A 27,630-nucleotide genomic window follows, 5' to 3' on the forward strand; every position below is an offset into this window, starting at 1 on the left:
TCTGTCTGTCTGTCTGTCTGTCTGTCTGTCTGTGTGTGTGTGCGGCTGTGCGCGTGTGCGTTAAGGGTGTGATGTTTAAAAATTAGAGATTTTCAAAAATAGCAAATGTATAACACAGCGTGGTTTAAAGTGTTTTTTTGGCATTGGCCAAAAATAGCAGATTGGCTATTGTTTGGCAAAGACGTTTGGTTTAGACCAGTGGTTTTCAACCCTTTTCACATCAAGCTCCATTATTTATTCGGCATTTGAGCCACGGACCACCATTTGATGAGATTTAGACTCTCAGACCCAAAACTTTGAATATTTTGTTGGCGTAGGTCGTAGGATGACATTTTGTCCACAATTCCATCCATGCTGTATTGATGTTGGTACCATAGGAGAGATAACAGGCAAACGTTGATCAAAATAACAATTCTTCTACATTCTCTAATTGTGTAGACTTCTTGTAAATTAATTCATTCATTAATGCAGATGTTTAACAATAATTAATGCAGATGTGTAACAATAATTGAACTCTTGAGAGCGTAAAATGAAACCAAATGGACCCGTAAGGGTCCATTTGGTTTCATTTTACTCTCTCAAGAGTTAAAGATCTATAAGGGTCCATTTGGTTACCAACTCTCCATCATTTAGCTGGGGACCATTTGGAACCCCCTCAAGGACCACTGGTGGTCCCCGGACCACTGGTTGAGAACCAATGGTTTAGACCAAAAAAGTCAAATTCAGTTGTAACTCAAGTCCAGACTACAGGGTCTAAGTGGTTGAGGGGGAAACAAGGCTTTGCATTATCCCTATAAAGCCTACTCCGACCTTAGGTATGTTTCACTTTAATTTTTCCTTGCCTGACCAGGGACCCAGGGACAAAATGCTTTGCTCTGAAACGTCAGCTGATCAACAGACTTCTAGGAAACCACAATTCAGTGGAAAACATGTCCAGAAATAAGACAGATGATGACTATTTAACTTCATTTAGACCCCGTTTCACCTTGTAGGGCAGCTGTAATTTGACATGGTTGGCTTTGTCCGCTGTGTTCAAGCACTGACATCAGTTGTTGCTACATACGTACACAGTACACGCTACACAGAGTGATACTGTCGCTGTGTCCCAACGCTTGTGATAACCACTGCAGGTGTGTTCATTTGTATGACGTCTACGCTACGGTTAACCACGTTTAACCGCTAACACTCTTAAGTGTACATACTTAGAAAAAAATGCAAACAGCTGCTCTCCCCTTTTGTCATACAACAAGAACAGTAATCAAATGTATTGTTACCACTAATGTCTGGTCAACGGCCTGTCCAAGGCGCTGAATACCTGGAGCACAATGTGAGAAGGGTCAGGAGGCTGGCCACAGAACCAATATTTGAATGTCTCCCTCCATACGTCAGAGATGTTTATAACAAAATCTATAACGGACAGAAATGTGGAAAATCCAAACTTAATGTCTGTAATCAGAGATGTAGTGGTATCTTGAGTACGTAGACACAATTATCATATTGGCAGGCCAACTTGATACTGAGTGTACTAACTAAAAAATGACAAAATGCCACCTATTTTCTTATAAACACTATATGGGTCACTTGACTTCTGTTAATGTTTGCTAAACAAATACCACACTAAAGGGACAGGTGTTTTTTTTTTTACAAAGACTTTCTTTATTCGTCACATTAGGTGCATTTTTTTTACTGTTCTGAATGACCAACCAAGCAGAGAGCCACAGCAGAGAGTCTATGTAAACATAATTACATCATTGCCTTCACTGCCTTATGTAATCGACGGACATATCTTTGTCAAAGTATTTGTCACTCAAACCTGTTCACAGAGGCTCCGTCATCTTTAGCACGCTAACGCCCTCAAGCTACTGTGACAGCCTGAGAGACAAGTTAATGAAGAGATCAGAGAGGACGACACCGGCGTTGCCTTGTCTGCTTGTTATAAGCGACTTTGGGCTTGTTTTTCTGTAAACTTGCTTGTAAATATTGGTGGTTGTCGGTTGCGTTTTTTTTTGGCCTTGTTTCTAAAGTGTAGTTGCTTATTTGTATGAAAGTATTTTCATGTATTTGTCCACGAATCCCCCCCCCCCCATCTGAAAATAGTTTGTGCCCAGTTAAAATGTTTCAAAACATCCAAACATTTCTAGATCTGTGAAATGGGAAATATACAAGCTTGGAAAACTGGCAGAACAAGACTCGCTCACTGCAAAAAAATTAAGGAAAACTCCTTAGAAAGACTTAAGAAAATATAATTTCTTTATTTTAAATGCTCATCAAGTGCTCTGTGCTCATAGTGAATTAAAAAGCAAACGTTTCGGTCCTGGGACCTTCGTCAGTGCTAAGTCTTAGCACTGACTTAGCACTGACGAAGGTCCCAGGAAGGTCCCAGGTCCTCTATATTTTTGAGACCACCGCACCTGCAGTCAACCGTTACCAAAGGACAAAGAAGGGCGCAACAGTTTTCCCTGTTCTTTAGATATACAAGCTTGCAAATAAGTAGACGATTCATTTGGCCTACACAAGTCGCTTCTTTTGGGCTTGTTTTCATAGAACCTGGCTGCTTGTTTCTCTCGCAAAATCTGGCAACACTGTGTAGCACTGGGAGTGAGGCGGGGCTGCTACATGTTGACAACAGTGTTTGTGTGTGTGTGTGTGTGTGTGTGTGTGTGTGTGTGTGTGTGTGTGTGTGTTTTGTGTTTGTTTGTGTTTGTGTGTGTGTGTACTAGCCTGGGTGTCACTGCAGAGGTGCAAGATAGAACTAATCGATTTCATCCATTAATACCTTGCGTTGTGAGCTTGTAGATCTGCTATGTTCCCCATTCTTGCAACTGTTGTGCGACAAAGTATAAATAATAAAAGTGGTTTATCGATTCGTTGATATATAGCTTTTTTGAAAAAAAACACGTTTGTAAGAATAATCACTATGAAATTAATCCATAGGTGCACCCGCGTTTTCATGACTTTTCTACTAGGCAGAGCAGAGACGACAAGAGTCAGAGGAGCGTGCATGGTTGTTATCGATTGCTGGTATTGATTCAGAATCAATATTGAAGTTGTTACATTTGTGACCTTACAGAGAGAGAGAGAGAGAGAGAGAGAGAGAGAGAGAGAGAGAGAGTAGTTTAATCACATATATCATATGTCATGTTGTGTGAATAGCAAACAAAAAAAGGTTGCTTTTCAGTCTGTAAAATCACTTGAAGAAGAAATAAATAAGAATAAAACCCAGCAATAATTTACATGGGCAACCAGAAAGCCAAATACATTTTGCACATCCCGCAGCTTCAGTATCCTGCCTGACAACACAAATCTATATAGTTTTAACTATGTTTCACTTGCCAAAAAGTTATTGCAGCTTCTATCTGTTGACTGAAAGCTTGTTTTTTGCCTCAAAATGACTTGAATTCATTCTTGAGGGTTATATTTAAACTATTATAAACAAATAGCCCACCCAATTAAACAGCCCTGTCTCACACTGCCACAAAATGGCTGTATCCTTGGACATTAGTTGCTCTCTGCCGCCATCGAGTGACGGCTGCGTATAAAATGGGGTACCACCCCAGGCACTATCAAGGTACCATGACCGTATGTCATGTTAGACATTTAGCAGATACTCTTATCCAGAGCTAGGTTTAGAGGAAGTGCTAGGTCAGTCATTGGGTGTAAAGGTGGCATCAACAAACGACAAGGGAAAAACAATTTAGTGCTTCAAAGTAAATAGGATGCCAGGTACACTTAACTTAAACCTAACAACTGTCTAAATAACATGCATATCATATATTGTCTATCTCAATATTTCGTAAATTAATTTCCTGGTGCGGCATACGACTATAGTGTCACACAAAAGTAGCAAAATAGCAGATAACAAGCTTGTAGATCTGCTGTTTTTAGATCTAGTATTTTTGCTCTTTTTTTCTATTTGAGTCCTGAAAAGTAACAGTTTTGGGCATGTGACGCTTCCACCCGACAGCAACGATATGTGACAAGTAACCAACAGATACTAATCTGTCAAGACAGACTCAGAGATCCGCAAATTCAAAGAATTTGCCGCTGGGTTCCCAGATTGCCAACATACAAATGCATAGTGCAGTATAACCGGCATCAATCAAACAAACAAAAACAAAACTAAAGAAATCTGAAAAGAATTGATTTAAGGAATGAGGAGTGCTACTGTAGGGCAGGGGTCTTCAACGTTTTCAGGCCAAGGACCCCCTAGCTGAGAGAGAGATGAAGCAGGGACCCCCTCTATATCGTATAAAATTTTGTTTCAGATTCAACATTTTTTGTTTACGTGGTCTGCTCTTTTTTCCCTCTACACCTATGCCTCTTTGCCAAAAATAGCCGCGAGGCGTTGTGAGCTTGTAGATCGGCTATTTTTGGCCAAAGTTCTCCTCAGAAAAGGGATACTAGGGTTCAAGTGGTTAAGGTGAAATAAAACATCCTATCACACAAATATTTGGCGGACCCCCTGTAGTAACTTTGAGGACCCCCTAGGGGTCCCGGACCCCCTGTTGAAGACCCCTGCTGTAGGGGGTGAGGTGGAGGCTAAAAGAAGACAACCTTTTGAAGTATATAGACAACCGCGCGCTACTGTATGTTCACCACTGTGAGAGCAACCACACATCCCCCCCAGGGCAGCACTGACTGACAACCCCAGTCAGTCTAACATGGTAAACAACACTACAGCATGGCTTACTCATCATGGGTTACCCATGGGTTTACATTTTGTAGTCATTCAACAACTGCCATGTTCACCACAAATCCTGTGTGCAACCAAACATTCATCTCTTTATGTCCCTTTGAGATGAAAGTTCCAAATGACTCCCTATAAATGATAGCACGTACAGTATACTGGGACATACAAGGTTTCTGCCCGACAGCAACAATATTCACTCGTCTTCATTCAGATTAATCTTCATTAATAGAACAACTATGCCAAATGCTTTGCTCAGGGGTGTCGAAGCAGCCCGCGAAGGTGTCCAATACAGCTCACAACAAGCTTTTTGGAAGAAGAGTATTATTCACAACCGTTTATTAGCCTAAAATACCCATAATATAAATCAGCCTTATAATGCTAACTAGGCAATCTCGCCATTAAGTGTCTACTTTTGGGAACAACTGGTTTCGGCCCAGATGATGAAATCCAATCTTACCCAATCAGGCCCTTGACCCTAAATTGAGTTTGACAGTTGACACCCATTGCCCGGTCTTTGTCTTATCACAGAAGTGTGTGTGTGTGTGTGTGTGTGTGTGTGTGTGTGTGTGTGTGTGTGTGTGTGTGTGTGTGTGTGTGTGTGTGTGTGTGTGTGTGTGTGTGTGTGTGTGTGTGTGTGTGTGTGTGTGTGTGTGTGTGTAAAAAGAAAGAGCGCACGTGTCTTGCCTGTTTGTGAATGTCTTAAAAACAACACGAGCAACGCTCTGTCGATTTCCTCTTTTTCCCCTTCCTCTTTCATGTTAGCAGCCTCCTGTATAAAGAAAGGTTTTGTTCTATTTCCCTAGCAGTGGTGCTTTATGTGGTTGTATTATGGTTTCTTGTGTTCTCTGTAGGAGTGCGTACTCAGCTCTCTGGTGTTCTCTCTCTCCTCAGACCCAGACAGAAGCACAGCGGTGAGACAGTGTCCTCCTCACCTCATTGAGAGCCTCCTGGAGGTACGTACAAATAACAACGTAACATTCTTTACTTGTTGTTGTTATTGTTATTGTTGTGGTATTTACCACAAAGTACATTTGCACATACCTGCAATTTGTCCTCTGTATGAGATATTTTTAGGGGCTTTTTACGCATTTATGTGGAAAGTACAGTTAAGAGTGATAGAGACAAGGAGTGACACGCAGCAAAGGTCGACGGGCTCGGGAATGGAACCCACGACTCACTGTCAGGCTGCGTTAGAGCTTATTTGTGGTATGCGCTTTAACCGTCTTTGTCCTCTGTATTGAACCCATCCTAACTATAAGGAGCAGTGGCTGCCATTAACCTCTTGAGCCCTACAGTTAGTTGCTACTGAGATCGGCATAATTAATTTGGCCTAAGTCCCACTAATCACGCAAATCACGCATCAATTCTGGGATTTTCCACTATGCGCCACTAGGGGCAGCAGCGATCTACTATTGTTGCTGTCGGGCGAACATAAAAAAAAAACATGAAATAAAAGAGTGAAAATAGAAGATCTACAAGCTATACAGATACAAAGTTTCTGCCAGACAGCGACGATATACTTTGTCGTACGATGAATAGGGAAAACAGCTTGTAGATTTTCACCAAATGCTCACACATTATGAGTGGTAACCGGAAATCCCCTCCTATTCGCTTGTATGGAGTTGCTCACCCAGCGCATACTCCCTTTTTACCGCTTCTTCCGTCGTCTCGTATGTGCAGTCTAGCCCATTGGTCGAAACCGTTTTCGTTGGTTCATGTGTCTGGCCCCAGCTTTAGTACCAACGAAAACGGTTTCGACCAATGGGCTCGACTCACGAGCTTGCGCACGGGGTTACGCGCGGAAGTGACACTATTTACCATTTTACCATTTAGTAAGCTGCAGTACCAAAGTCGGCCACCATGACTAAGGCGCTTCACTTCTCCCCCTCGGTTCTGGGGGCTTGGTTATGACATGGTTCCTGTGATTAAGATCATTCAGGAGCTTGTTTACCATTGCTAAAAAAGATATATATTCTGCTTGTGTATGAACATGGGTCCAGCTAGCCTTCAACTTACTGCTTATCCATGCCTTGCCATATTGGGCCATGCCATGCCAGGTCAGGTCAGGTTAGGGGAGGGTCAGTGATGTGAGCATATAAATCCTGCTCTGCTGTCTCCAAATGACGCACTAGTCATCCTTCTGGTCTGGTCTGGACTGACTGGGGTCACAGTCAGAGATATGGGAACGGTCAAACAAGTAGTTTGACCTTTACTGGGCGAGCGTGTGTGTGCGCGTGCGTGTGTGCGTGCGTGTGTGTGTGTGTGTGTGTGTGTGTGTGTGTCTGTGTAAGTGTGTGTTTGTGTGAGCGAGCGATCGTGTGTGTGTGTGTGTGTGTGTGTGTGTGTGTGTGTGTGTGTGTGTGTGTGTGTGTGTGTGTGTGTGTGTGTGTGTGTGTGTGTGTGTGTGTGTGTGTGTGTGTGTGTGTGTGTGTGTGTGTGTGTGTGAGAGCGCGAGTGTGCCTGCCTGCATGCATGCGTGTGTTTTCCCATTAATTCTAGCTACAGTAATCAACACACAATGTCCTTTCCGCCTTATTTAGCACAAGAGAGGGTTGGCACTACTCTTTATTAGCAAACTGACAATTTTGGCAAGTGAGTCATCTGAAACCAACCACATGAAACAATCAAATGCTATTTGCAGCACAGCAAAGTCTAAAGTTAACACACTTTAGTTCACAACAGACTTTTTTTCAGCTGTGGAGATGTAATAGCCCTGTGTCTACTAACAGAGGGCAGTGTGGTGACCAGAAACACTGGCTACTCCACTGACTGTGTGTGTGTGTGTGTGTGTGTGTGTGTGTGTGTGCGTGTGTGTGTGCGTGTGTGTGTGTGTGTGTGTGCGTGTGTGTGTGTGTGTGTGTGTGTGCGTGTGCGTGTATATGCATGCTGAGTTGCTGACGTTACATATCGTTGCTGTCGGGGGCAGAAACCTTTCTGCCCCCCCCCCCCCCCGCTCTCCATTTTCTAACTTTTTGTATTTTTTCGTAAATTAATGCTCTACTTGATCACACTACAGCGTCACACAAAAGCATCAAAAGTAGCAGATCTACAAGCTCGAAACGTGGTTCTTCGATCTACTTTTGCTATTATTCCATTTGAATCCTAAAAAGTTTTGGTTTCCACCCGAGAGAGACTTGACAATACTGTTTGTTGTATTATCAAGTATAAAATAGGGCTTAAATCTGTTGATTTAGTCGATTAGTGTGTGTGTGTGTGTGTGTGTGTGTGTGTGTGTGTGTGTGTGTGTGTGTGTGTGTGTGTGTGTGTGTGTGTGTGTGTGTGTGTGTGTGTGTGTGTGTGTGCGCGCGTGTGTGTATATATATATCACTATATACACCAGGGGTCTTCAACAGGGGGTCCGGGACCCCTAGGGGGTCCTCAGAGTTACTACAGGGGGTCCGCCAAATCTTTGTGTGATATGTGTTTTCTTTTACCTTATCCACTTGAAACCTAGCATCCCTTTTCTGAGGAGAACTTTAGCCAAAAATAGCCGATCTACAAGCTCACAACGCCTCGCAGCGCGAGGCGTTGTGAGCTTGTAGATCTGCTATTTTTGGCAAAGAGGTATAGGTGTAGAGGGAAAAAAGAGCAGACCACTAAACAAAAAAAGTTGAATCTGAAACACAATTTTATACAATATGGGGGTCCCTGCTTCATCTCTCTCTCACCTAGGGGGTCATTGGGCTGAAAAGGTTGAAGACCCCTGATATACACCATATATATATATACATACTGTATATATAAATATACACACATACTGTATATGACTTATTTACACCTCCTTTATCTACATCTGTGTCTCTGTTGTTGACTGAGGACAGAGTTGTATGTACAGTAAAGCATAGATCATGGAGAGTGTTGATGTGTCTCTATGTACTGTTCATATTCACACACAGACACATGCATTGTGCACTGATACGTGGGTACTTTCTGTAATTAGCTGCCTTGTGGTTGCCTCCTTGTGTTCACATTAGGTATAACTACTTCCAGATGTCTGTCTCTCTCTCTGTCTGTCTGTCTTTCTCTCCCTCCCTCCCTCTCTCTCTCTCTCTCTCTCTCTCTGTCTGTCTTTCTCTTCCTCTCTCTTTCTCTCCCTCCCTCCTTCTCTTCCTCTTTCTGTCTCTCCCTCCCTCCCCCCTCTCTCTTTTCTCTCTCTCTCTCTCTCTCTCTCTCTGGCTCATTTTCTCCCTCCATTCTTCTCTGGTCCATTGCTGGAATCCCTTCTTCTCTCTCTTGCCCTGCGTCACACAAATGAACGGGGCACATGTGTTACCATGGTGACAGCTGTGTTTGTGTGTTGCTGATTGGTTGCAGATGTCATAGGTTGTTCCCACTTATTGGCTGTAAGTTACTGCTCTCTTCCAGTCCTCAAGGAGTAACATTTTACACTTTTAACTGAGCAATTAAAACGCTAATGAAAACAGCCAATGGGGCTTATGGGCCGAAATCCTCTGGTGATCGATGAGGCGACAAAGGACCTCGGGGTTCTACTTCACTTTTATGTACAAGAACACTAGTAATTCTACACCCAGGGAACACACTGTTCCTTTCCGCTCAGTATTTTGCCCTTTTCTGAACTGAATTTGGTTCAAAATGATTAAAAAGAAGATTGAATATGTTGCCAGATATGTAATTTTAGTATTGCAACATTGAAAAGAATGTAAGCACTTATATTTAAGATGAAATATATACTATATTGTACTTTCACTGTATATGCTATATTATCATTTTCATCAAATGATTGACCCACAAACGTCTTTGATCACACAGTATAAAAGTTAACAATAGATTAGTACTGAAGCAATTAAACATGATCATCACACTATGATCACATGCCTTCTCTCCCTCTCCCCACCCCCCCTCTCTCTCTCTCTCTCTCTCTCTCTCTCTCTCCTCCTCCTCCTCCTCTGTCACACATGCAGTACCTGCAGACATACACACTTTGTCTCTCTCAGTGGCAGTCTCTCTCTTTCAACTTTTGACCCCCTCCACACCCACATGCTCCCACGCCAACACACACACACACACACACACACACACACACACACACACACACACACACACACACACACACACACACACACACACACACACACACACACACACACACACGCACACAGACAGTAGTCTTCCACCCACTGTGCAAACTATTCACTCCTAATCTTTTATCTCCTGTTGCCTCCTTTTATCTCTCATTCTCTTTGTGTCTGTTTTCATCTCTCTCTCTCTCTCTCTCTCTCTCTCTCTCTCTCTCTCTCTCTCCTCTCTTCACTCGCATCTCTCAGAAAAGGAGAAACAACACCGACTCTAGCGTTGTGTGTGTGCATGTGTGTGTGTGTGTGTGTGTGTGTGTGTGTGTGTGTGTGTGTGTGTGTGTGTGTGTGTGTGTGTGTGTGTGTGTGTGTGTGTGTGCATGTGTGTGTGTGTTTGTGAGAGGAGAGGGAAGGCAGGGAATTCTGTTCTGAGTGAAAAATGAATGCAATGGGTGGAGTGTGAGAGAGAGGAATGGAGGAACAGAAGGAGAGGAGGGAGGAGGAGGGGAGGAGGGGGGAGTTTCTGGCGCTGTGAACAGATGTGGGCAGCGTGTCTCATTTTCCAGCCTAAACTGCAGCGAGAAGAGAACCCAAGACCCAGTTGACTGGATTACGCATCGGAATATTGGACTAGGAAACACCAACGGCTCTGTCTGTCTGTACCCTCTGAGCTCTAGGAGGAGAGGACGCTCGGCTCTTTTACATTTAGCTGAATTCTGGCTTTTTTTAGTAGCGTTACTTAGTTTTTTCTGATATTGAGAAGAACTACAGATTTGTTTTCATTAACCAATAGTTTCTTTTTGTCTTAACACCATTGCTAAGAAGTATATGCCAGTGCTCTTGGACTATCTTTTTTTTGTAAAAGTTTTAACAGCATATACCACTCGCGTTCGCCTCCCGTTCTTTTGGGTCTCGTTTGGTTCGGTTTAGTTGCGTTGTTGTTGTCAGTCGGGGCACACAGGGAGAAACGAATTGCTTAACTTTTTGACACCACACGTCATTTTGTCCCTCCGAGGAGAGCGGGCCCTCCACCCTCTCCCTCGTTAACAATAATTACAAGTATTACAAATATTCCAGACAGCAGTGCAGGGACGGGAACCACAACACAAACAGACAAAACAACCAACCGTATAGTACAGAGAGATAGGGGTATGGTGTCGTCCGGGATTCAGACCCACGGAGGGTTCTAGGATGTGGTGTGTCTGTTAGCGACGCTGATCCACCGGGGCGGATTATACTCTTTCATCTGTGTGACAGCGGAGCCAATGACGGAGCGCTAAGCATGTACGAGAGACACAAGAGAAGGTACACCCTCTGTCCCAAGGGAGAGAGGACAGTAGACGTTGTCTTAATCAAGGTATGTGGAGGCCTGTGTGGTGTCTGTCTGTCTGTCTGTCTGTCTGTCTGTCTGTGTGCGTGTGTGTTGGCTCTGTGGAAACAGTCCTTCTAGTCTACACTTTGGAAACAAGTCTGCTATACTGTATGTCAGAGCAGTGATTCTCGACCTGGTTCCATTTGTACATTCTCGGTGTTACAGAACCCATTTGGTAGCTAACTATAAATCATTAAGCTGAGGACCCCCTGAAACCCTGTCAAAGACCCCTGGGGGGGGGTCCCCAGACCCCACAGTGTGTTAAGAGACTGTTAATATACTGTATTGGGACAGTGAAGTAAAGTTGGTGTTTTCATCTGGTACGCCAGTCAACAACAATGCTAACCAGTTGTAGCCCCCTCATCATGGTCTTGGTAGAGAATGATTTCATATTGCAGAGAGATTCAACATGGAGAGAAAATGGAAGATAAGTCAAACACTTGTATTTTGTAACTTTGCATTTTGTCTTGCATTGGTGCTTTGACCAAAAGCATTGCAATTCACTGTATTATCTACAAAGATGCTGTTATTATGATGATCATTTTGGAGACTTTATTTTGAAATGGTGGTTACTCTCTTGTGTTGCCTGTTGGGAGAATGGATAATTTGACTGACTTGAGTGTGTTAGTACAGTACAGCAGTGGTTCTCAAACTTTTTCATGTCAAGGACCCCCTACTTGACACTTATTACCCCGCGGACCCCCATTTGAAAAGATAAGCCAGGGACCCCAATAAGAGAAGGTTTTTACGGCTCTCTAGCAGTGATTCTCAACCATTTTAATTTCAAGGACCCCCAGTTTGACATGCATTAGGCTACGGACCCCCATTTAATGGCATTTATACCTCTTGGACCCGAATTTATATTATAAAATCAATGTTAATTTAACTCTGAGAGTGTACAAATGGAACCAAATGGACCCGTTAGGGTCCATTTGGTTCCATTTGTACACTCTCAGAGTTACAGACCCATAAGGTCCATTTGGTTCCATCATCCATCATTTAGCTGGGGACCCCCTGGTACCCCCTCAAGTACCCCTGGGGGTCCCCGGACCCCACTTTGAGAACCAAGGGCATAGGTTATGTACCGCATACTTTATTTGTGCTCTCTAGCAAAAGACGTGAATGATGCCAGTATTCATTTAGTCTGTATATGTCCCTGAAATAGAGATGAAGGGGTTACAGTTGATTTAATCACTAGATAGAACGTGTCACTCTCCTGGACCTTCGAAGTAAATGAACAAAAACACATATTGATGCGAAGCCTGCGAGCTAAGTTCAGGCAGATACACTCGAAAGGTTGATACGCATGTGCAGCACTATGTGGGCGATGTAGTGTATGTGACGTGTCAAGCAGCTGACCAAATTGGCAGTCTACTTAAGCTCACCTGATTCATTGCACTTCCTCTTGCTGTCAAAGTGTTGCCACCGATGTTGTAGGTGCTTTGTTTGCTCCCACCACCACCACCACCCCAGCACCACCAGTAGGCTCTGCTTTCCCTAAAGGCCAGTCCACACCAATGCAACTCCTTGCAACTCCTTGCAACATGCAACTGTACTTGCAACTACTCGCAACCATTATCCCCAGTGGAAGTTGCATTGGTGTGACATGGCCTTAAAACTGTTTTGTCCCAAGGAGTTGCGACTAGTTGCATTGGTGTTTATCTCCCTGCTCTTAAATGGTTAAAGTTTAAATGGTCCAAGTTCTTTTGAAAAAAGCTTGACTGACTGAAAAGTTGTGATTTTCCTTTTTTGTGATCTTTTGAAATACTTGGGTAAAAAAAAAGGACATTTACTCGTGACCCATAAAAATGGGTCCGCGACCCACAAATGGGTCCGACCCAGTGTTTGGGAAACACTGATCTCTTGAGTGTGGTATATAGCCGGGTGGAGCATGTTCCACATGAGTTATGGACCCCTGGAACTTGGAAGACACACACTTGTCTTCTGAGTGTGAGTCAGTGAGAGAATACAATGCAGGGATTCTGCTGTGGGTGTGTTAAGTGTCTGTGTGTGTGTGTGTGTGTGTGTGTGTGTGTGTGTGTGTGTGTGTGTGTGTGTGTGTGTGTGTGTGTGTGTGTGTGTGTGTGTGGCTGGTAGACTTAAAGCCCTCAGCCTAAGAGCTCACTGTACCATGTCCAGACCTGCCTGGTCCAGAACTCTTGTGTTGCTTGTAACTAAAGACTCAGTTGTGCTTCGTTGCGTGCCGGTGTCGTTCTCAGTAGATCTACAAGCTCACAACCCGCCACGAATGTGACGCATTGTGAGCTCGTGTATCTGCTATTTACGGCATGCAACACCAGCATGCAGCTAAGTATAAATCAGGCTTTAAGCTAGCAAAGGAACCACTCAGTAATCTCGGCATGCTGGTGTGGAGCTGTTCACCCCTTGGAAACTGAACTGTAATCAGTTAGTTTTCAGATCACTCAGTAAGAAGTGCAGTTAAAGGTAGGGTAAGTGATTTTCTTTGGATAAAATAAGTGTTAAATAGCTCTATATTCTGATAGTACTCATTGCTATAGAGTGTTTGTTCAGTAAAAGGAGTCTCCTTGTCTCTCCACCTCTTTATAAAACAGAAAATGCATTTTCGTTTCAGTTTCATTTCCAATTTTATCCAATTTTTATCCAAAATTAATCAGGACAGAGAACTCAATCAGGATATAGATTAAACAAGTGAAATTGGAAGTGATGACACTAAGAAATGAGCAGGCAAAATTGGAACTGGAACACTATAAAAATTAAGCTTAAAAATGGGTACTTTCTCCTGATTGGCTGAGATTTTGACACCTACTGGAAAATGTATTTTCTGTTTATTAAAGAGCTGGAGAGACGGGGAGACTCCTGTTACTGAACAAACACTCTATAGCAATGATTACTATCAGAATATAGTGCTTTAACCTTTTAACAAAATACTTTTTGTTTTTACCCAAAAATATCACTTACAGTACCCTACCTTTAATTGGGTGATACAGCAGCAATATGTAAGCAGTGATAATGGCAGCTGATTGACTCTTATTGTGGTATGGAGCAGCTAACTGTCTGTATCAAATGATTTAGGTATGATACATGTAATGCAGCGAACCGGCCAGCCTTTTTCGCCGCTATGCCTTGTTGGTGTTACGGCCATGTTGACGTAATGTACAGTATATGTAACGTTCGACATGATGCTTGACGCCACAAGCCGTTCCCATCGGCGTACTGAAAGCGCTGCACGTCCTCTTGTTTTACCGTCTCTGTACTGCACTGACTAAGTGGTTCTCAAACGTTTTCACGTCAAGGACCCCCAAATTGACACTTATTAGCTCGCGGACCCCCATTTGAAAAGATATGCCAGGGACCCCCATAAGAGAAGATTTTTACGGCTCTAACAGTGATTCTCAACCATTTTAATTTCAAGGACCCTCAGTTTGACTTGCATTAGGCTACGGACCCCCATTTGATTGCATTTCAATCTTTGGGACCACAATTTATATTGTAACATCAATGTTAATTTAACTCTGAGAGTGGTAACGGGTCCATTTGGTTCCATTTGTACACTCTCAGAGTTACAGACCCATAAGGGTTTGATTCCTAACTATCCCTCATTTAGCTGGAACTCCCTCAAGGACCCCTGGGGGTCCCCGGACCCCACTTTGAGAACCAATGCTGTACTGACTTAAGTAAAGCAAAAATAAAATAAAACAGGCTAAGAAATAATCTTATCCAAGAAAGTGTGTACCCTGGTGATGTGCCATAAATGACTCCAGGCATAATGATATGAACATCCTTATCACACACAGAGCAACTAAATTGACCTGGGTATCACTAGCTCTGCCTTATCAGACACAGTAGAATCCTTACAGATTAGCTTGCAGATCTTCTATTTCCACCCCAGAATAGGGACGTTAGGGTTCATGTAGTGAAGGCTGGACGTAAGTCTGGAAGCCCATGTTCGCTGGTTGACTTATCGTCGCCACATTATCACTGAGACCCACAGACAATACACATGAAAAAAGGATTGCATAGCCTATTTACATCACATTCTAACCGTACTGTTCATCACTGTGCTGTATTTGAATGCACTGTTCATTAATATATACGGTCCCTCCCAAATGAACAAGTAAATGATGATGAAAGGTCTGGTCTAAAGCAGTCCTGCCTGACTACAGAGATTCTGGTCAAGCACAATGCCAACCTGTAAAAGCAGAGCATTAGTTGTTGTTACTATCAGCCATACAGTATGCACTGTAACATTACCAATGTCTCTGAAAGTGTTCAAATCTAACCTTTGTATCATTTAAAAGGCTGTGTACAGGACACTTGTGTGAACCGCCTTTTTTGAACTGTACAATGGTAAATTTGCACACTTGGCCGATAACTATATCCAGCGTTGAGTCTGCTTTGTATAGATGAATCCACAGACCCTGCCTGTAGCTGCCTGTAGGCAGCCATTGCTGCGGTGTCGCGGCCGCGGAGCGTTGACACCGCAGCAATGGCTGCCTACAGGCAGCGCGTCTGTGGATTCGTGTATAGATACGGCCAGTGCCAGTGTTGCCAGATTTTGCGAGAGAAATAAACAACCAGGGCTATGAAAACAAGCCCAAAAGAAGCGACTTGAGTACTGTATTCCTATATACATTAGCTATTTGAAAATAGCCGATCTACAAGCTCACAACGCGTCGTGATTGTGAGTTATTTTCAAAACATTTTTTTTTAACGATTGGAGGAAGCAAGCCCAAGTAAGTCAAACTACACTTTAGAAACAAGCCCCAAAAAATAACTACAAATATTTACAAGCAACTTTTCCGAAAAAACAAGCCCAAAGTTGCTTATAATAAGCGGACATGGCAACACTGACTGTCAGTGCCACACAAAGCCGCTACAGCTGTCTCCAGGCTCCATAGATGCGGGGTGTGTCATCGATACTCTGCTGACGGTCTGCAAGTTGGACTAATGCATTAGCAGCCATGACAGCCATCTAAACAAACACAATTATTTCATCCCCTTTTCCCCCTTTAACTGAAGAACCATGTTGTAAACTGGGATTAGATCCACAGACAAGAGCTGGTGGTGAAATAAGCCCTGATTTATACCGGTGTTTGCATGCTCAGTAAATAGCAGATATACAAGCTCTACAAGCGAGCTTGTAGATCTGCTATTTACTGAGCACAACACCGCGGCGGCACGCAACTTAACCCTTTAAAACTGGGAAAGCATCTGTGTCATTTTAGATTTTAACCACTTTAACCATTTAATTTATAATTTGGCTATTTTTTTTTAAATCGTGATTTTTTTTTGCTTCTGGGGGGTCCCTGGAACACTTTTTTTTAAGATGGGGGGTCGGCGGCCATATCAATGTTAGGGGTTGACATGAAAAAGTTTGAGAACCACTGATATAGCAGCATAGGTTTTTCAGAAAACTGTCAGGAAAGACATTGTAGAATGGGCCTCAGGTCTTAACTGAGGCTATACAGTGCAATAATAGAGCAGTGTTTCACCGCAGCTGCACCCATATCCACTGCTTTGTGTTGTCAGACTGGCAAACCCATCAATTGTGCTGCTGATGATGAGCATGAACCTTTACTGCTCTCTCACACAACGACAAGGCCTCTGTGTAGTTCCTTCCTCTGATTGTGACCGATATACTGTACTTAGTTATATATGGATGCTTGCTTATAGTAGGTTAACCACTTGAACCCCGAGCATCCCTATTAGCTAAAAATAGCAGATCTACAAGGCAAAGAGATTTAGGTGTGTAGACGCCTAGATGGTACCCAAGTACAGTTGCAACTCAGGTCCGTTTTTCTTTCGTCACAATGCGACACATTGTGAGCTTGTACTGTAGATCTGCATTCTTTTTGCGAAGAGATTTGGGGCCCTATCCTGGGCGCCGCCTGACCCCTTATCCCTAAACTTATTTGCCGTGTTTTACTATTTTTAAAAACATTTTAGAATAGTTCAATCTTCATCTACATCGACACGAACTATTTCAAAACGTTTATCAAAATAGTAAGAAATGGGGGCACTATGGCGCAGTCAGTAGTGCTGTCCCCTCACATCTAGAAGGTCTTGGGTTCGATTCCCTCCTGGGGCACTGTGGGTGCTGGGGGCGTGTTCTCTCCTCCATGTCATCAGTGCCCATACAATTCAATTCAATTCAATGGGCTTTATTGGCATGAGAAAACATACGTTTATATTGCCAAAGCAGAAAGCACAATACAGCAATACAATCAAAACAAAAAATATGTACATTTGAAAGTCAGAATCTTCAATAGATCAATTTCTATGTACCAAGATCACTGGGTGCAGGTATAGTGCAGGAATATACACAATGATTAGTCTTTAGTGTGGTTGTGTTCCGTTTGATATCCTTCTCCTATCACAGCAACTCACAAATATTGCTGCTGTGTTTGCACATTGTTGTACTTCGCCCAGCAGATATGGGAGTTTTTTGTCATTGGTCATGTTTTCAAAATCTCCGTGTGTGGTTGTAATCTATGGGAAGTATGTGTCTCTGATGTCTTGGTACAATGGACAGACGGTTAGGAAGTGTAGCTCGGTTTCCACTTCATTTTGTGTGCAGTGGGTGCATAGCCTAGGTGGGGTTGGCAAAAGGGCCTTTCTGTGTGTAGTTTGCCCAAGATAGTGCCTTTGGTGTCAACGGAAAAAGTGGTCAAAGCACAGTTGTAGCTCAAGTCCAGGTCTCTAAGCCTGCATATGGTAGAGCGGAGTCCTTCCGGGCTCTATACTAGCGTATTTTCTGTTTTCTGCTATTGTGGGGGAAACTCGCTGAAAATAGCCGATCGACAAGCTCACAACGCGTGCTGCTGGGGTTTAAGTGTTAAAGAGGTTAATGTTGGTGGAGGTTATCAGTGAGCTCTTGCAGGCAGGCAGTGCACCCACTAGTATCTATAGCAGTCATCAAAGAAAACAGCAACGCTTTTGTTTGTGTCTGCGTTTTTTACACACATTTATGAGCCTGACCAGGAACAGATTGATAAATGAGGCCCATTGACTTTGCGTGGACAGCTGAGACTCTAGCAGGATGCTGCCGATAGACAGAGCATAGAGACACACAAACAATGGTCGTATTGAGACAGAGTGGACAATGGAGTCATTGGCTAGCGTGAACGATCAGACAACCAACATATGACCTCATTCTGGCCGGTTCTGCCTACAGTGTGGGTGGGGTACACAACATGACCGTGTGTGTGTGTGTGTGTGTGTGTGTGTGTGTGTGTGACATGTGACTTATTTTTTATTATGCACTAGATGTGGACTTTCTGAGAGCAGGCATAATCTGTAAATAAATGCATGTTGTTGGTTTTCATGGATCGCCTTAAAATGGCTGCATGTTTCATCTGCACGAGCATCAAAGTTACAGAAACCGATCACAGATATTTTCCCACTAGTGCTTTCCCGTGTAGTACTGTTGGAATAGAAACCGCCCTGCGGTGTGTGTGTGTGTGTGTGTGTGTGTGTGTGTGTGTGTGTGTGTGTGTGTGTGTGTGTGTGTGTGTGTGTGTGTGTGTGTGTGTGTGTGTGTGTGTGTGTGTGTGTGTGTGTGTGTGTGTGTGTGTGTGTGTGTGTGTGCGCTACTACACCACCCTCAGTTGCACCACACCAAAGAACTCCAGGATTTTCTCAAAGGGCAGTGACAGGAATGTTGCGATCAAAATGATGGAAATCTGGTGTCCACCCCATCTCTCTCTCTCTCTCTCTGTCTCTTTCCCATCTACTTGTGACATGGGCTTGAGAAAAGCTTCTTGCATGATGGCAGCATTCCACATTAAAACCTGGGTAAAAAAATGCGTATCGTTAGCCAGAAGCTACTGCACCTCCACTGCTGTTATGTTATCACATTCAGATGTAGTATTTTAAAGATGAAGAGAAGTTCTTGCTTTTTGGTTAACTGTTGAAGCGAATGCAAACCCACTGGGACAGTTAAGATGTTGGACAGAAATTAACGATATTCAATTCAAAAATGTTAACATGTGATATACTGTGTAATGTACAATATGTAAACTGTGTGTGTGTGTGTGTGTGTGTGTGTGGGGGGGGGGGGGGGGGGGGGTGGTGGTGAGATGTGGTAAAACTGATTAGTGGACAAAGGTCTGGTCAGTGGGCGCGTCCCTCCTTCTGTGTGTGTGTGTGTGTGTGTGTGTGTGTGTGTGTGTGTGTGTGTGTGTGTGTGTGTGTGTGTGTGTGTGTGTGTGTGTGTGTGTTTACATGCGTGATACAGAAGTCCCCCTCCAGAGCTTAGCCTCCCATATGTCTGTCACACTGCACCCCTGTCTCGTACTGAGGGGGTGGAACAATGACTTACTTGTGACCTTGGTGTGCGTGCCTACGCGCGTACAGTACGTACATGCGTACGTACGTGCATGCGTGCAGTGTGTGTGTGTGTGTGTGTGAGAGTGCACTGCAGGCATGGTAGAGAACTTGTCAGTGGAATCCAACAGCCACATGTTAACCTTGAACAATGTGTGTAAAGTATGCGTGACAGGGTGACAGTGACGAACGCTTCCACACAAACAACGTTTTATCACTTCCCACAATTCAAATGAATAATAACAATGTCATGTTCTTCTTCTTTTTCTTCTTCTTCTTCTCGTCCGAATCTCCCCATCAGATCCAGAGAGAGACATACAGGTCTCTCGCCGAGCCCTGCGCCACAACGACGACCGGTACATCACTACCATGCACAGGTAGGCTTTTTACACCACCAAACATGAAAGACCTGCACAGCTGTATGTCGTAAACGTACAGTATTTGTCCAGTTTTGTCCAGATTTGAACCCGGGTCTCCCAACATGTACTGTACATGTGAAACCAAACCAAACATACACAGTTCATTGTTTTTCATCATAAATTAACAGTGACGTTTTTCAGTTCAGTTCGGTTTATTTTCATCACTTTGTCCAAACAATGCTCCAACGTTGACAGTGTGCAAATGCAACCAAAATGGACCCTTATGGGTCCATTTCATTTGTACACTGTCAGAGTTAAATGAACACTGGGGGATTTTACTTTAATAATGCTAATGTAATGTAATGCTCAACCAAATAGCCAAGGGAGATATTAAACACATGGACGTGCGGGCAGGGATACTCTGCTGGATTTGCATAATAATAATAATAATGCATACAATTTCTATAGCGCTTTTCTAGATACTCAAAGTCACTTTACAGAAAACAGGAACAAAATAAGAACAACTTCATCAGGAAAAAAATAATATTAGGTTAAAAATCAAGAACACAAACATAAAAAATAAAATAAAATGGAAGGTACTGTAGAATGTACACCAATGCTGGGAATGATCATTATATTTTTTGATTGAGGCATTGACATGCGTAGCATTAGAGCTATGCATTGTGCATCCAGCCCCAGAGCAAATATGTGGACCCACCAGCACCACCCACAATAGCCATAAACTTAACATGCAGCTAACAAGAACAAGCTGTTACCAGAACTCCCACCACCGTCAGTCTCCCCAGACCCATCAATGAACACACCCCGGCCCATAGCTTTGCTGCACACTCCCTATTCCCCTATGTTCTGCAATGTTTTGAGTATCAAATGCTGTTTGTTGAGTCTATTATTTGATTTAGTTAGTTGCTTTATTGACACAATTGTATAAAACATTGGGTGCAAACAATAGTCGAAAGCCCATTGATAAAAATGTTAAAAGGTACATTGGTGTACTCGGATATTTTACTTAAGTAAAAGTAGCAATACCATAATGTAGAAATACTCTGTAAAGGACTGTGTTCAACATGTTACTTGAGTAAAAGTACAAAAGTATTGGCATCAAAATATACTTAAAGTACCAAAAGTAAAGGTACAAAAAATGATTGAAAATTGGAGATCTACAAGCTCACAACGCGTTGCATCGCGACGCGTTGTGAGCTTGTAGATCGGCTATTTTCAAATAGCCTACATATAAAACAGGGCTGAAGTGGTTAATGTGTGTTTTATAATATTAGAATTTGTATCTGCAAAGTAACTAGTAACTAAAGTTTTCAAATAATTGTAGTGGAGTAAAAGTACAATATTTGCCTCTGAGATGTAGTGGAGTAGAAGTAAATGTATTGAAAATTGGAAATACTCCAGTAAAGTAAAAGTAACTCAAAATTGTACCTAAGTACAGTACTTGAGTAAATGTACTTAGTTACTTAACACCACTGCATTACACTATACATTACACAACACAACATTTCCTTGACTCATACAACAGGAGCTTTCTGTTGATCCAAAAGTGCTAGGCAGGCATGTAGCATACATACAGTACACAAAGTTCTGTTAGTGCCCACAAAAAGTGAGCTCAGATTAGTGAACTAATGTCCATATTTCCCTCTGATGTCTTTACATACCTTTGTGAATATTTGATTTGGGAGATTGTTTCTCTGCAATATGAATCGGTGTGAATTGGTGTAGTGATTTCAGTCTGGGACTGTGAAGCAATATTGAAAGGTTCACTTCTAAATACTTACTATAGCCAGTGAAGTTGCTATTTCTTATGGAAACATATTCAGACAGGAGCACATTAAGAAACCCAGAAGAAATCCCACTAAATTGTTTACATGCCCAGATGAAAGACTAAACAAAACAAATCAATCTTAATCATGTTTTGATTACCCTGAGTAAAACCATACCCCGATTTTGGAACTAAGATGAAGTAAAGATCAATCAAATATTTCAATAACCAGAGTATTGCCTTAAAGACGCACTGAAGTGACATTTTCGGTCATTTTATTTTGAAGGTTCAGCCCGAAACGTCGGCTCAACGACTCTAAACCAATCAGAAGGTCCCATCCCTTCAGGCTATGGGACGTTGGATCTCAATCACTTCAGCCGTGCTGGCACACGGCTAGTGTTTGTTTACAAGTGAGAGAGAGACGGCCAGTGAAGCACGTTTGCTACTACCTGGCTTATTTCTAACCTATAATGTTTTCAGATACATATTTTAGTGTGCAGATGAAGTTTAAAATGAGTAATACACTCATCTTCAATGAGATTCAAAACGGAGTATCTCTGTAATTAAAATCAGCTGTGTTTGAAGAACTTGCAGCTATGGGAATCAAACAGGTGCATGTAATCAAGATTCATTTATATTCGTGAAGGCTGTATTATGTCATCACGCAGCACGTTTTCGTTTACAGGAAGTAATTAAGATTGGCTTTTTAGGGACTTTGGATGTAAAAATACACAAAAATGGGTTTTTTTCAATTTTTTTGCCATCTATTGTAAGGTATGCCCATGTGATGACCACGGATATGCTCTAAAAGTGTGAAAAACATATTTTTCATTTCACTACACCTTTAACCACTTAATCCGTATTTGCTACTTCAGCTATTCAAACGTTTGAAACATATTGGAAACTTTTGAAAAATTCCACCTAAAATGACATGCCAAATAGGGGTGCAACGGTTCATAAAAGTCACGGTTCGGTTTGAGGTTTTGGTGTCACGGTTCAATACTTTTTAGGTACAAAATTCCTTGATTTATTGTTTTAACTTTGAACAATACACAACTTCTAGGGCAGTGGTTGTCAAAGTGGGGTCCGTGGACCCCCAGGGGTCCTTGAGGGGGTTCCACCCCTAATGCCAAATATAGGGATGCCAGGGTGAAAGTGGTCAATTCAAGGTTGATTTGCATATATGCATCCCAGAGAGGCATGCACTATAGTTGAACCCTGTTCTGTGATGGGATTTAAACTGCAACAGATTAAACAAAGACATGTTTTCTCACTAGTGGCTTTATACTGGGGTTGATTGGTTTGATAAGAAGCTTCTTATCACGCTGAAGGAAGGCTCAGCCGAAAACACAAGTCTTTTGAGCCATGAACACATTATCACCTGTGACTGAGTTGAGTGCTCACACACACAGTCTTTCTAGTTTGACAGTTCTGTCACATGATGACATTGGTTTCCTTCCTGGTGGCGGCTGAACAGAAGCAGGTGAAACGTCTCGGTAGGCAAAACCTGCATCCTCCTTAGAGAAACCATCATGACGCTTCAGATTAGATTGATTAGATTCAGCTGCTGGTCTGTCTGCACTATGTCCTGAGTCATAGCATGAACACACACTTCCCCTAATGTGGATTAGCGTGCGCGTGTGTGCGCGTGTGTGCGCGTGTTTGTGCGTGTGCGTGCGTGCGTGTGTGTGTGTGTGCGTGCGTGTGCGTGCCCTAGAGTGCACATTTATGGTTTTTAGTTGTGTGTGTGTTCCCAGAAACTAATAACATTACAGTCAGACCTCATAAGGCGAAGGTCTGTCTGTAGAATGACATTAACTACATTACTTAGGATTAACAGGAAAGGAGAAGGGGGGCGTCTGGGGTTTGATTCCTCCATTCCTGTGTATCGGAGGAGACGTAGTTGTCTACACCAGTGGTTCTCAAAGTGGGGTCCTCAAGGGACTCTCACCCTGCGTTTTAACAGCGGGCAACTCTCGGGCGATGCCGGGCAACATCGCCCAAAATATAATGAAAGTCTATGAGAGCCGGCGATCGGGCGAAGTGGGCGGGGGGGCGATGAAAGATGGATTTTCTTTATCTTTTTGGGCGATATCGCCCGGCATCGCCCAGAGTTGCCCGCTGTTAAAACGCACCGTCAGGGTTCCTTGAGGAGGGGGTTCAAAATGGATCCCTTACAGGTCTGTAACTCTTTCAGAGTTATGGGGGTCCTTGAAATTGCAAAGTTTGAGAACCACCGGTCTACACCCTCCCCTAGACCATTGGTTCTCAAAGTGGGGTCCGGGGACCCCTAGGGGTCCTTCAGGGAGTTCCAGGGGGTCCCCAGCTAAATGATAGATTAGGAACCAAATGGACCCTTATGGGTCTGTAACTCTGAGAGTGTACAAATGGAACCAAATGGACCCGTTAGGGTCCATTTGGTTCCATTTGTACACTCTCAGAGTTACAGATCTCTCAGAGTTAAATTAACATAGATTTTACTATATAAATTGGGGTCCAAGAGATAGAAATGCCATTAAATGGGGGTCCGTAGCCCTAATGCATGTCAAACTGGGGGTCCTTGAAATTTAAATGGTTGAGAATCACTGCTAGAGCCGTAAAAAAAACTTCTCTTATGGGGGTCCCTGGCATATCTTTTCAAATAGGGGGTCCGCGGGCTAATAAGTCTCAATTTGGGGGTCCTTAACATGAAAAAGTTTGAGAACACTGCCCTAGACCAACCAGTGGAGGTGACAGTGACAGTCATAGACTATGCAAACGTGGAGGGAATTGGCAACGACTAGATTAGGGAGAGAAGGAAAAGAAAAAAGTTAAGAATGAACAGGAAAGGAACATGACATGGCTTATCTCTGTAACACTAAAGAACAGGGAAAACTGTTGCACCCTTCTTTGTCCTTTGTTCAGGGTTGACTGCAGGTGCGATGGTCTCAAAAACATAAAGGAAAACTGGCAGAAAAAGACTCGCTCGATGCATAAAATATTAAGGAAAACTCATTAGACAGAGACTTAACCCATTAAGACCTGGAACTGTGTCATTTTTTGATTTGAGCTAATTTGGCTATTCAAAAATAGCAGATATACAAGCTCATAGCGCGGCACCGAGTGCCGCGCTATGAGCTTGTAGATCTGCTATTTTTGAGAAATCATGAAAATGTGTGCAAATCTTTGAATATATATATTTTTAAAGCGAACATTTTTAACTCAAATCTTTGCTTTTGGGGGGTCCCTGGAACAAGATATTTTGATGGGGGTCCGTGGCCAAATACATATGATTTTAGGGGTCCTTGACATGAAAAAGATTGAGCACCACTGATATAGAAACATAAGTTTTTCAGAAAACTGTTGGGATTTAGAAGACATGTAGAATCGGCTTCAGGTCTCAATGGGTTAAGAAAATATGATTCATTTTATTTTTATATGCTCATGAAGTGCTCTGTGCTCATAGAGAGGGGTGAATAAATCCTATCTCTGTAACACACATGCAGAAGACAGATGCCACTCGCATGTCGGCCAATAGAAACATTCTAGCGATGATGACATTAAAGTTCCCTGTGATTAATAATGAACATTACATAATCCCGTCAGACCAGACAGTGTCTCTCACAGCCCTGCCAGACATTGACTCTCTTCTCTCAAACGGCTGTGACTGTGAGGATTTCTTCACATGCAGTAAAATCCTCAATCTTTACTGTTAATCTAGCTCTGAGAGTGTCAAAATTAACCCTTAACCACATGAGCCCTATTCTGGGCATGTCATAATAGGTGAACATGCAGCGAAAAAAGGCAAACATTCTGCGAAAATAGCAGCTCAACACGTGTTGTGAGCTTGTAGACAGGCTGTATTCCACAAAGAAATGTGGTGTAGAGGGGAAAAAGGAGGGGGCCAAGGATATGACCGAGGAATCCCATTAATCATAATGATGAATGGAGGAATCTAATTCATCATATGATGAATGGAGGAATCTAATTAATCATTTTGATGCCAGTACTTTTGTACTTTTACTCGAGTACATTTTGATTACCGGACTTTTACTTGTAACAGAGTGTTTCTACGTCGCAGTATTGATACTTTTACTCAAGTAAAAAAAGTTTGAGTACTTTTTCCACCACCGCACACACACAAGCATGCACAAAGCATGCACACAGCACAAACCAGTATGATCTCTCTCTCTTGCTCTCTCTCTCTCTCTCTCTCTCTCTCTCTCTCTCTCTCTCTCTCTCTCTCTCTCTCTCTCTCTCTCTCTCTCTCTCTCTCTCTCTCTCTCTCTCTCTCTCTCTCCCCCCCCCCCCCCCCCCCACCTCCGGTGGTTCATGTTGTCGTTGTGTGGTGTGGGTGATATGAGGTCAGTTTCCTGTCTGGGGGATTGCATCCAGCAGTGCAACACTCAGTCTGTACAACAGCAGAGTGGATGGTATACTGTAGAATGACAGCTTGGATCAGTGCTTCTCACACTTTTTCATTTGAAGGACCCCTATAACTCTGTGAGAGGGCACAGATGGAACCAAAATGTTTCCATTTGTGAGCTCTCACAGTTACAGACATACTGTATAGGGTTCCATTTGGACCCCTATCCCCACTCAAGGAACCCTGAGGGTCCCTATAGACCCCACTTTGAGAACCGCTGGCTTAGATTGACCTCGTTATGCTGAGAACAGGATGCAGCACAATGTATAAACATATTCAGCATGCACTCATTCATTCAGGGTTTGGTCATTATTAGTGTGTCACTGATACAGAGCAATACTAATGTTCTACCCTCTAGTCATGGTTGCTTTGTTCACAACATTTGACTCTATGGATGCAGAAAATATCAATTCTGCAGCGTATATACTGTAGTAAATCTAGATTGTTTGGGGAAAAATAACTTTTATTATTAGCCTATTTTTACTACAATTATTCTTTTGCTATTTTTGAAACATTTTGAATGCCCAAAGTAGTTGAGAGTCCTTAAAGGTATTGTAGGGAACATTAAGCCTAAATTTAAAATATATATATATATATATATATTTTGCATTTTTTCCCCTCTATCAGCCACTATATAATGATGCTGGGGTGTTTTCCTTCATTGAAACACAGTCCTCCTTCTGAAATCCGTATTTTCCCTAATGTTTATGTGTTCTATGTTTATGTCCGGGACGTAAATTAACACACGCATGTGCGCGTCCGTGCGCGTCCGTGTCCGTATGAACGTTTACTTTCGGTTTTAAAACGCTCTCAAACTTCGTTTTTGAGGCACAGAATTTACTTTTAAGATAGCGTGTGGATAGAATTTAGTTGTTTAACTTCATATATGTGGTCAATTTATCATGAAAGAGCCTATTTAAAAATAAAAATTCAGAGAACCAGCAAGGCGGGAATTTCCGCATATTGTATCCCAATAAAGCAACCTGTTTTCGGGCATCCATCCCTTCAAAAGTACCTCGCTATGGAACTCCCTCCTGCGTCACCCCCTGGTGGTCGGGGAAAAGTACTGCTGGTGTTTATTTACCTCTGAACTCCCGTGTATACCTTTAAAGTACACATTATGCTCTGGAAATTAGATAACATTCTACGTCTAACAAAGAAATTGATGGTACAGCAGCAATATATTGAAAGTGCAATTACAATACTGTACTATGTTACTGTAATGCTCTCTTCCCTTTTCTGTGTGCAGACCTCCATTCATCAGTCCAACAGCACAGAGAGGACCAGGACCGTGTGTCTGTGTGCAGCGTGTTACAGACAGACGCCAAGGTCCCCGAAGCACAGAGAGCCACCGTCACTGCTGAGCTGGACGACAGTGTCTTCAAAAAGGTGTGAATGGACGCACGCACACGCACACACGCACGCACGCACGCACGCACGCACGCACGCACGCACGCACGCACGCACGCACGCACGCACGCACGCACGCACGCACGCACGCACGCACGCACACACACACACACACACACACACACACACACACACACACACACACACACACACACACACACACCTTCGTACAACGACACGTTGGATCACCACAGCGTTCAATGCAGATAGGTCCATGTCTGAACACACATATCTAATCTGATCACTTGCTATTAACAGAGTGGACAGT

At 42.9% G+C, this 27,630-nt stretch overlaps 1 protein-coding gene across 7 annotated transcripts in view; it reads left to right on the forward strand.

The window, feature by feature from the left end:
* LOC311047984 (A-kinase anchoring protein 13) overlaps positions 1-27,630 on the forward strand; it is a 213,746-nt gene that overhangs the window by 110,196 nt on the left and 75,920 nt on the right. For all 7 annotated transcript variants that reach the window (XM_084060950.1, XM_084060953.1, XM_084060951.1 and 4 more), the window contains exons 11-13: positions 5,582-5,643; positions 19,704-19,779; positions 27,202-27,341. In XM_084060950.1, the coding sequence (XP_083917076.1) occupies positions 5,582-5,643; positions 19,704-19,779; positions 27,202-27,341 (278 nt within the window). The remainder of the gene's footprint in view (positions 1-5,581; positions 5,644-19,703; positions 19,780-27,201; positions 27,342-27,630) is intronic.

The sequence above is a fragment of the Gymnoscopelus microlampas genome (genome assembly GCF_963454915.1).
Source record: "Gymnoscopelus microlampas genome assembly, chromosome: 6".
Classification (NCBI taxonomy): Eukaryota; Metazoa; Chordata; class Actinopteri; order Myctophiformes; family Myctophidae; genus Gymnoscopelus; species Gymnoscopelus microlampas.